Here is a 10,957-nt window from a genome sequence, read left to right on the forward strand (position 1 = left end):
ATACCTTCCCCATTCTCCTCCCCCACCCTCTTCACAGGGTTATCCTGAGGATTAACTGAGCACAGGTATGTGAAAGCACTACTCAAACAAATGTAAGGTGTGATTATTTGCCCATAAAGATGGTGACTCACTCAGCTTGCATGAAAGGCCCTCCAGCCCCAGATGAAAGCAGATGAGAGGCCTGGCAGCTTTAACGCATATACTTGTGGTAAATGCTCCATGGGAGTGGCTCCTGGAACAGCTCCAAGCTTCTACATAAGAATGAGGTGAACTTTCTGAAAGCAGCACACCTAAAGAGGAGGTTTGCCAAATAAAGCATGTATGCAGAAGCGGTAATCTTGGGTAGAGATGTTAATACCTTGAAGGCTTTGCTAAAAGATGTCCTAACAGCATAAAACGTATAGCCAGACATGTCTTAAGTTTTCCTGGGGGACCCTGAAGGAAAATGATGTATGCTGCTCTTGAATATAAAGCACAAATTACAATTTACGCCACTTACTGTAGGCTGCAGCCTTTGACAAGTTATTTAACTTGCTGTGTAAGCCTGTCTCCTCATCTATAAAATGGGAATAATATACTGCATTGGTTTGTTGTGTGACTTAAGAGATAACCCTTGAAAGGCATAATGCCTGACTCAACATGCCCAATAAATATACTAAATAATACTTTCGCTGAAGGGCAAAAGGCTAACATTTCAATAAAAACCAAGTCAGGCCATGAAACCAGAAGAACTGGATGGTGCCCGGCTACCACCAACATTTTGATCGAAGATTCTTTAAAAGACTCCTGATCAAAAAGAGGAAACATGAGAAACAGAATTTCAAATTCTCATGGAATCCATATTTTCTGGAGCCATTAAAGCTGGATGAACCCCTGAAACTATTGCCTTAAAATAAGTTTTAAACCTTAAAAAATATCCCCACAAAGTCTTCTTTAAACCAAACAATATTTAGCTTAACTAATCAGTAAAGAATGTCTGTCTTTGAACATTGGGCTCTTTTTAAGAACTATCTATACAGGAACAAATTGACAACAGCAACTCAAAAAGTTAGACACAGATCAGTGAGTTTATGTTAATGGGGGAAGAACAATTAAGAAAAAGAAGGCGAGAATGGTTGTACAACTTGAAGAATGTAATCAACGTCACTGAATTGTACATGTAGAAATTGTTGAATTGGTGCATGTTCTGCTGTGTATATTTTCAACAACAATGAATTATTTAAAAAATCAGATGTCTACTCTTTTGAAATGAGGATTTATTGTACATAAAATAAATTAATTACAGTTTAAGCCAAAGCACAAGTGGCTTTTTAAAGTGCATCTGTGTAGGGGATTTGGTGGGGTAGCCCCCGCATCTGTTCACTTGCTGTCAGACAGTGTTTTTGTACTTTAGCCACCCATCGCCATGACTCAGTTGGGCCTAGAAAGCAACCCAACGTCATTGCCATGAGCTGTTTACACAAATCACACCAAAATCAACTGATACATTTTTTTTTCTGTACCTGATGCAACAGTTTTAAAAATTATACAATTACTCAAAATCTGGGGCTGAAGAGTTTCAACTCACAACTACACAACACATGCCCGACGAACCATACCCATCCTGTATCAGGAGAAACCATGCCTTTCTGCACTTTCTATATGGGTAAGCTTACATATATCTGTACAGAGAATAAGCTGACCCTTACACACAACCTGTTTTTTTTTTTGGAAAGGAGGATTTTCCTCCTTGTTCTTTAAAGAAAGAAACCTAGGTATCCTTCAGGTTAGAGAGGCATTCGGTAAGGAATAGTGTTCCAGACATGCAAATCATAAAACAAAAGCAATTCTTCCTTTTAAGGGGGAAAAAAAAAGGAAAAAAAGGGGAGGGGGGAAGCATGTGAATGCCTAATCTGTTCTTTCATCCCCACTGTAAAACACATCAATGTATTTTATGACACTACAACTGATCGTCATTTACAAGGTGGTTAAGAACAAAAACCAAAGCGATTATGTCTCCCTCCCCACTCCAAAGGAAAAGACACAGAGTATATTTCACATACTCAGAGCCTGGCTTGGTGGGCTCACCGAAGCCTCATCAATTCTGTCCTTCTACTCAGAACAATGCTTCCTTTTTCGCAGCAGTTCCACAGGGCCTCTTGGCCTCTCTGCTCCAGCCCTTTCTGGAACCATGAATTACTACCAGCATTCAACGTTCCTGCTTTGGATGAACCTCAGGCCCTCTTCCTGGGAAGACCAAACCCCCTAGAGTGCCCTTGCTTCAGACAGAGGTGACAGTCCTCACTTTGGCAGAGAGGGCTTGCTTGAACCTCCTCTTCAGGTCCTGCATGTTGGGTGACTTGGGCCTGGGGATGAGAGAGGTTCTTCGCTTCTCTGGTGTGCTGCTGGGCTGCTGTTTGCGACTCACTTCTTTGCACAGCACATGGAAGGCGTTGTACACGTCATTGTAATTCTCGCTGACAGACACCTCATAGAACGCGCAGCCCAGCACGCTGGCTAGCTGCAGTCCAAGCTGAGGATCCACCTGCTTGATATGCAAAAGGTCAGCTTTGTTAGCCACAACCACCACAGGCAGCCGGGTGCCCAGGTGTAACTGCTGGACGTGCTGGTGGAGCTGGCCAATGAGTTCATAGCTCTTGTAATCAGTGATGGAGAAAACAATCACCACAGCATCAGCCCAGCGAATGCACCTATTCAGCTGTTCACTGCAGCTCAAGCTGTTCTCATGGACCTGAAAGAGAGGTGTGACGGTATGGTGAGCAGAGAGTGCCACAAAGGGCCCTGGCGTGGTTACATAGCGAATTCAAAAGAGCCCTTCACAGTAATGCCAGGTTACAGGCCATAAACAAGTTATAGGCCCACACACTTCAGCTTTCTTGACAATATGTTGATCCAGCTGCACAGAGCTGGAATAAATAACAGTGCAGCTCACCACACTCAAGTGGAAAATTGACCTGCAGAGAACTCCATGCAGAGAGACTTTGTAGTTGCACAAAATGGGAAATTAACTGGCTAGACAGTAAGTCTGGGGAAGTAAAGATAGGAGCTGGAAGCATTTAAACCTGGATAACTGCCCAGTTCGGGGGGCGGGGGGACCAATAGCAGGGCTCTTTTGTCTACAGAATAACTTTCCAAAATATAAAAGTGATTCCAAGTATCAGAGACTATAACTTGATGTTGATTTTTAACTACTGATACATTTATTTTTTTGTACCTGATGCAACAGTGTTAAAAATTGTATCATCTCACAACCACTGAAAGTCTGGGGCTAGAGTTTCAGTTCACAACTATGCAACACACGCCCAACGAACCATATCCATCCTGTGGCAGGAGAAACCACGCCTTTCTGCAGATTTTCTGCACATGCAAGCTTACATATGTCTGCACAGAGAACAATCTGGCCCTTAAACACAATCTCTCTTTTTTTTTTTTTTGAAAGGAGGACTTTCCAAAGACACAAATGTAAAACTGACCTTTTTAGCCATGAGAAGGAAAACCTTGCCAGTTTCAAGTGTATCCAATTTGGCCTTTCCTGATGTGTTGAATACTCCTAGGGGAAGATTTCTGCCCTTTAGCTAAACCTCCCAAATTAACCATTGGCTACAACTGACCAGCAGCCAGATATAATTGAAGTGTCAGACAACATGCAAAAGTCTAGACTTGACTCGCCAAATGTCGTTCCTCCTTAGGCACAAGATAACTCTGAGAACAACTGAACAATTCTACAGCCAAGCAGACTCCCCCATGATCCATCACATATCTTAAGAGTTTCTCACCTGAATACCTGGAGTGTCTTGAACCTGAATAGCCAGGGTTTCACCCTCTATTTGGACTTGTCTGGTATAGAGATTACCTATGGAGGCAAAGGAAAAAAAGATCATGTTTCTTCTTTTTTGCATAACCTTTAAAACACTGTTGTTGTGGGTTTTTTTGTTTGAGTTACAAAAGAAAATATAGCCTGCACCAAAGGCACAAAAATATAGTTCATTTCTATTTAATGGGCATATTTCAGATTTTTTTTAAAAACTGAATTTTTTTTTAACCCCATGTTAGTGGATTTACTAAAACCATGGCAAAATTTGTTAGTTTTTTTGAAACTTGCTTTGTTTTTAAATGGAACTTCCATATTTAAAGTATGTCCTTGGAGCATAGTTTCTTGCTCAACACATGTGGGATTTCTTTTTTTTTTTTTTTAGTACTTTATCCCTCCTCGACATAAATTTATATTTTAGCTATTAGATATAATGGCTCGGTAAGCAAATATTTTGGTAAATGCAGAGCCAACACTGACAAGTAGAATAAAAATGTGACATAATGATAGCCAAATCCACATGAAAGCAGAAGATTGCCATGTTTTATCTGGGGATGGCTTATATAAAACCCACCCACTGCCCTCGAGTCGAGTCTGACTCATAGCAACCCTACAGGACAGAGTAGAACTGCCCCATAGGGTTTCCAAGGCTGCAAATCTTTACAGAAGCAGACTGCCACATCTTTCTCCTTCAGAGCAGCTGGCAGGATCGAACTGCAACCTTCTGGTTAGCAGTTGAGCACTTTAAACACTGTGTCATCAGGTCTCCCTATGGCTTACACAGCTCATCCCAAATAATCTCCTGTAGGTGCTGCATGTGATCAGAGGAGCTCAGCAATTTACTAACAGAGCATAGGTAGAAAGCCTTCTAAGCCTCTCCAGTGGCTATTCCTAACCATAGGGATTTGAAATACCTGCCCTCTCATTTATCCAGAAACTCCTCCTAAAATTCCACCATCTAGTTATTTTTTCTTTGTTAAGAGAAGTTTAGGTTTACAACTGCTGTCCTTTGGCCTTTGCTTTTAAAAGGTCACATCTGAAAGGCAGCAGCCAGCAGAGAGGGAGAGGGGTGGGGGTGGGGGGAGGAGCTGGCCATCTTTTTCTATGACTTTTGCAGGAGTGTTTTGGAAGGAGAGGCTCTTGAATACAAAAGGTGCTTCCAACTGGGGTCCCTATAGTCAAAACATACCAAGGGGAATACTTTCAAGCACTTGATAAAATGATGAATGGGCTTGGAATGGAATGAGGCTAGATGGCAGTTATTGGGGGCGGGGGAGGTTAATGAGGGGCATGCAAAGTTTAAAGTGGCCAGATCCTAATGCTCAGACTGTCACTCTGAAGGAACCTGCCTAGGAGGCATTGAAAAATGGGAACAGCAGTTCCGGTAGAAGTTGATAATATTTTCCTCAAGTGCATTTCCTCACCTGCATTTCTTTCATAGTCACCGATGAATCGTTTGGTAAGGAAGCGCACCACCAAAGCTGTAGGTCAGAAAAGAGAAACCAAAAAGGGTGAACCGTGGTACAAGAAGTTAGACTGGCCACTACCCCACTCTTGACCCGGAAACCAATTCTCACAGAAAAAGCCATGGAGGGCCACCAAGTGAAATTCCTACGCTGCAGCTCCTTGACCCTCCTTTCGGAGACAAGGGAGAGGGGGCTGGAAGGCACCGTGAATTATGGCTCTGTCCAGCTGGAAAGGTCATTTGGCCCACCCCCCTCCTCTGAGCCCGGCTGAACCACACCTAAGCCTTTCAGCAGACAAATGTCTTTCCTAACCTTAAAGACCTCCAGGAGGGGTTACATGCACCGATTTCCCTCTCTGTGCTAGGCACTGCCAGAGGCTCAGAAACCACAAAGTTCTGATTCCAGTTGTGCGGGTGGTGCCGGAAAGTCGCCTAGCCATTCTGAATCCCAGTACCCTCATTTGTAGAAGGTGGGGGTTGGAAGCGATGATGGCTAAGGTCCCCCCCTGGAGCGCCAGCGGATTTATAGGAGGGGGGTGGGAGGTCCAGCTGCAGCTTCCATCTTCCCCCACACGCCTCGTTTATCCGTAACTCCCAGAGAGGGTCGCCCACGTCCAGCCCCGGAGATGAGCGGGTTCTTGCCAGAGCGCGAGGACTCACCGGTCTTGCCCACGCCGCTGGCCCCCACCACGGCGATCTTGACGAGGCGGCGGCCCGCGGCCCCCAGGAAGCAGTCGGCGGCGGCAGCGCTGCCCTGGGCGGGGTACTCGGCGATGGTGCACATGTTCTGAATCAGGCGCATCGCCGCTCCGACCAGGGCTGCAGCGCGCCGGACGGGACGTGTGGGGCGGGAGGAGGCTAGCACTGCGCGGGAGCGACAGGGAGGACCTAGCCCGACACTCGCGGTCAAAAGTACCCAAGAGCGCACGGCACGACGGCTCGTGCTGGATCAGGCTGGCTCAAGCTCCGGACTGCGGTTGCACTCGGCTGCGCGCGCTGTTTTCTCCCGGGCCAGCCCCGCCCCCCGCCGCCCGCCGCCAATCCCGGGGCTCCCTGCTCGTGGCCCCGCCCCCGGCGCTGCTCCGCGCGCGCGGGGCCCCTGGGGGCGCCCGGAGGCAGTGGGGGGCCCCGTGAGGCTCGGAGAAAAACGGGGCAGTGGCCTGAGTGGAGCAACGTGCGGGTGGAAGCTCACCGTGCAGCCAATGGCGGACGCCGTTCGAGGTCCTGCTGTGCGGGCACGGGGCAGAGGCTGTGGCTGCGGAGTCGCGGCGCCTCGGGTTGCAGGAAGCGGGGCTTGGTCGGGGGGCCGGGCCTGGGGGAAGCGCCAGCCACGCTGGCCGGGCTTAGATACTTCTCTGCCGGCTCGCCCGCGCGGGTGCTGTGCGCCGGCCACCCCGACCTCCCAAGAGCGATTCCCTGGCATTTCTTGCGTCCCGGCCCCATCCCATCCTGCCGTTCCCGGGCTCTCAGGGCATCCGGGGGAAACCTGCCCGCCGCCGGCCAGGGCCTCGAGGTTGTGAGCGCCCGAGCGGGGGGGTGCCAGTCCTGCTACTGGATGCTTTCCTGTCTCCTTAGTTTGGGGCGTGATTGTGTTGTCTTGGGTGCATCTGGGGTGGCATCCCGGACCACAGATTTGGGTACAATTGCAATCATGACAGAGACCCCATTCCCATCCCCTTGAGATGTGACATTTGACTTTGGGGCAAGATAATGTCACCCATTTTGCTCTAGACTCAGGTCCTCTGGCTCTGGCAAGCTCACGTGAACGCACTGTCGGTCGAATGTACAGCACACCCAGAGCCAAAGCAAGAAGTAATTGTAGAGCACGCTTCCTAGCGCCTCACACACAGTCACAGCTCCTCCAAGAGCTGTGAAAATGAAAGAAAACAGTTAACCCCAGCAGCAGCGTCTGTGATACTAACTCCTTTCGGAGGCAGAAACCTGAAAGGACCCGCACTTTAATCTCTGGTCATTAAGAAGGCCAAAGTTATGTGGCTTGGTGCCAAGGAAGATGTTGGCCCTGCACTTAAAAATCTCAAGCTCCATCCCCATACATCCTCCTCAGAGAAATGGTCTTCAATGGCAGGCTGGACTCCCAGTCCAAGCAACATTCTGCAGTTTGAACTCCGACTGCAAAAGACCCTCACCAGACACTCTGGCTGATCACCTCCTTATTCCCATCCCACCACCCTCTCCTCCTCACCCTTCCTACCTGTGGGCCCCCAAATATTCCAGAGACTTTTATCCTGCGGGCGTATGTCTGTGACTTTGTGTCTGCACCAACGTTAAAAGTTGAAATGTAAAATAAGCAAATTCTTTTATCTACACAAGTGAGGCATTTACTTTCTCTCCCAACCCCCACCCTACATTGAAATTGACAGAGTATTTGACAGAATTTATGATGCTGACCCAGTACAGACTCTTAAGATGAACCCTCTTTAGGCGTTTGCAGAAATTCAATGGGAAATAAAAAAGCAATCTCAAGCTGCCTTGGTAGCAATTCTTCTAGGATGGTCAACATAATTAGCAAGACACACAACCTTAGCAATAAATATACTAAAAGTTTGACTTATAGGGAGATCACTAGGAGAAAATAGTCTTAGCCATTTGAGTCAGAAGGAAAAAGTGTATTTCCAATGTGTACTGCATCTTTTTGAATGCTTTAAATCAAAATTGAATTTTACTATGTTATAAAATCAAACTTGTTGTTAGGTGCCATCGAGTCAGTTCCAACTCACAGCGATCCTATGTACAACAGAACGAAACACTGCCTGGTCCTCCACTATCCTCACAATCGTTGCTATGCTTAAGCTCATTGTTGCAGCCACTGTGTCAAAAATCAAATTCAGCAAGTCTATAATTACAGATAACTTTGTGCTTTTTAACCCAACACTCTCCCCCTCAAAAGCCTTCAATTCTATCATACTTACATGGTAAAGTAATTATGCAGTCTAAAGTGTTTGTTTAGACTGCTTTTTACACACACACACACACAGACACACACACAGACACACACAGACACACACAGACACACACACACGACAAATGTTGTTAAGGGGAATTTTGCTTTGAATCACTTTAGCTTTTGGAGCTTGATTTCTGTTAGCATGAGTCTGTAGCAAACCTATGATTTTTCTGTCTGAAACACAAAGGCTGAATTTGGTATTCTTATTTTAGGTCTAAAATGATCTGGCTGTGCTTTAAAGAACACAGGCAAGAAAGAAAAAGATGGAGGAAAGAAAGAGGAGCTATTCAAATTTCAAACATTTAGCAAATAGCCCTACCCCCACCCCACTGCTCCTCAGATGATGACTCTGAAAGTGGCCCCATCTTGGAAATACTTGGAATTAATTTTAAAAAAATAAAAGGAAGGATAATTAATATACATTGAGGACTTTATTTTGTTGGTTTTTTTTTTAGTTCAAGCTGTGGGCTAGAGATTTTGCATATATAATCTCATTTTACCCTTACAACAGTCCAATGAGGTACGTATTATTATTAATTCCTGTTGTAATTATTTACTGGTACTTAGTAAACCATCCCAAACTTTAGTGGCATGGTTCTGCAGGTTAACTAGGTTCAGTTGGGTGGTTCTTGGTTGGGGTCTCTCATATGGTTGTGGTCAGATAGCATCTGGGCCTGAAGTCATCTGAAGACTCAACTGGGCTAGAAGCCCAAGATGGCTTCTTCACTCGTGTGTCTGCATTTCATCTGGAGTGGGTGGAGCAGCTGGAGCTGGCTGGGCATCTCTCTCTCCAACCAGCCTCTCCTTATGGCTTCCTCACAGTATGGCAGCTGGCTTCCTGTAGAGTGAGCATTCTAAGGCAAGAAATGGAAGCTGCCAGCCTCTTAAAGTCTGTGCATAGAAATTGACACAGCCTCACTTCTACTATATTCCTTGGTCAAGCAGTCAAGGGGGCCAGATTTGGGGGGCAGGAAGGAACATAGATCCTATCTTTAGATGAGTGTCAAAGAATCTGTGGCCATCTTTAATTCACCACACTCCCATTTTACAAATGAAGAAACAAAGTCTCAGGGAGGTTAAAAATTCCTTCAGGGTCACATAGGCCTATAAGAGACAGAGCCAAAATCTGAAAAAGATCAATAACATTTAAAATAGCCAAGATGATCACAATGAGATGGTATCCTATGATGCAATGTTATAAAGTAGTTTAAACTACTCTCTCTTCTTTATCTTTTATTTTTGGTCAAGTTAAAAGAGGCCAGAAAGAGAAGGGGTTAAAGTATGAGGGGCTTGGGGAGGAAAGAAAAAAGTATTTTGCAAAGTTTTGATTTTGCCTCAGCGCCTAGAGTTTCTGTCATCTCCTTTGATCTTCAGAGCTGATCTTTGATCTGAGAGCTTCCAGAGACAATTCAGTCTCTGGAAGTCCTTAGGATACCATACTTTTAATTCAACAAATATTTATACTCAGAGGGCAACTGGTATACCAGGCACTGTGCTGGGTCCTGGGTTGACTCTGGCAAACAAGATAGACACAGCCTTTGCCATCACTGCACTTACATTTACTGCAGGAGACAGAGAAGTGAACAAGCAATTTCAGTACAGTGTGAGAAGATGCTTCATTGGGGGAAATGCAGGAGCTATAGGAGAACATAGGAGCCCTGGTGGCACAATGGTTAAGCACTCAGCTGCTAAGCGAAAGATTGGCAGTTCGAACTTACCCCGTCGTTCTACGGGAGAAAGACCTGGTGATCTGTTCCCATAGAGATTACAGCCTAGAAAACCCTATGGGGCAGTGCTACTCTGTCACATGGGGCCACTATGAGTCAAAAATCGGCTGAACAACACCTAACAGCAACAACAAGAGAGCACTAAAACCCAGATTGTGGAGTATCCTGACAGAAGTGAAAAGTGTGTGTGTTGTATACAGGCATGTGCATGTGTGTATGTGTGCATGTGTGCGTGTGTGTGTGTGTGCATTGCATGGGTGCCCATGAATGTGTGAATATGAAGCAGAGGGTTGGGTGTGGGGAGGGTGGACTGAAGTGGATTCGTTTGCAGAGGAAATGGCATTTGCCAGTAGATAGTAGATGCTCGGTAAATATTTGTGGACTGTGAATGAGAAAATGAGGGAATGAATGCAAAGTTCTCAAAACGAAAGAATGAAGTCAGGCAACAGAGATTCGTTTCCAATGGGTGGATAGAGAGAAGAGCGCTGGTGATTTCTAAGGTAGGGTACACATAACGATGCTATAAGACCCCCAAATTGCTGTGGTCCTCCCTTCCTCCATGGAAAACATGACCCATAGAAGTGAAATGAGCTTCCCCTCAATCCATACCACTCAGGTTGCTCCCAAATCGGCCCCCTCTGAGCAGTCAGGCCTTGGGAAAGAGCCAGATTCTTTTTGTTTTTGAAAGTTTCTGTGAACTCTTCCTGTTTGGATCCAGGTCCTAGTTTCCTAGTGCTGTCATAACAAAAAATACCACAAATGGGTGGCTTTAAAGAACAGGAATTTATTTTCTCACAGTCTGGAGACTAAAAGTCCAAATTAAGGTCTCAGCCATGTTAATTCCTTCTGTGGACCTTTCTCCTAATTTCTGGTGGCTATTGCAATCCTTTGGAGCCCTACTGGTGCAGTAGTTAAGAGCTCAGCTGCTAAACAAAAGGTCAGCAGATTGAATCCACCAGCCACTCACTGGAAACACTATGGGGCAGTTC

General features: G+C 45.8%; 1 protein-coding gene across 1 annotated transcript; it reads right to left on the bottom strand.

Annotated features, from left to right (window-relative positions):
* Window positions 1–1,192: 1,192 nt before the first annotated feature.
* Window positions 1,193–6,159, bottom strand: RASL11B (RAS like family 11 member B). The gene is made up of 4 exons (XM_004382905.2): window positions 5,937–6,159; window positions 5,236–5,292; window positions 3,777–3,853; window positions 1,193–2,731 (listed from the first exon to the last, which is right to left on the bottom strand). Exons 1-4 carry the CDS (start codon window positions 6,076–6,078, stop codon window positions 2,261–2,263), a joined length of 747 nt encoding a protein of 248 aa, XP_004382962.1. The 5' UTR covers window positions 6,079–6,159; the 3' UTR covers window positions 1,193–2,260.
* Between the last annotated feature and the right edge of the window lie 4,798 nt (window positions 6,160–10,957).

The sequence above is a fragment of the Trichechus manatus genome, unplaced genomic scaffold, assembly GCF_000243295.1.
Source record: "Trichechus manatus latirostris isolate Lorelei unplaced genomic scaffold, TriManLat1.0 scaffold00101, whole genome shotgun sequence".
Taxonomy (NCBI): Eukaryota; Metazoa; Chordata; class Mammalia; order Sirenia; family Trichechidae; genus Trichechus; species Trichechus manatus.

Excerpts from the sequence above, each read along its gene's own strand:
- RASL11B (XM_004382905.2), bottom strand. The coding sequence starts at position 6,078 with ATGCGCCTGATTCAGAACATGTGCACCATCGCCGAGTACCCCGCCCAG. Across the intron at positions 3,854-5,235 it reads TGACTATGAAAGAAATGCAG|GTAATCTCTATACCAGACAA; the intron begins GTGAGGAAATGC and ends TTGCCTCCATAG. Across the intron at positions 2,732-3,776 it reads AAGACACTCCAGGTATTCAG|GTCCATGAGAACAGCTTGAG; the intron begins GTGAGAAACTCT and ends CCTCTCTTTCAG.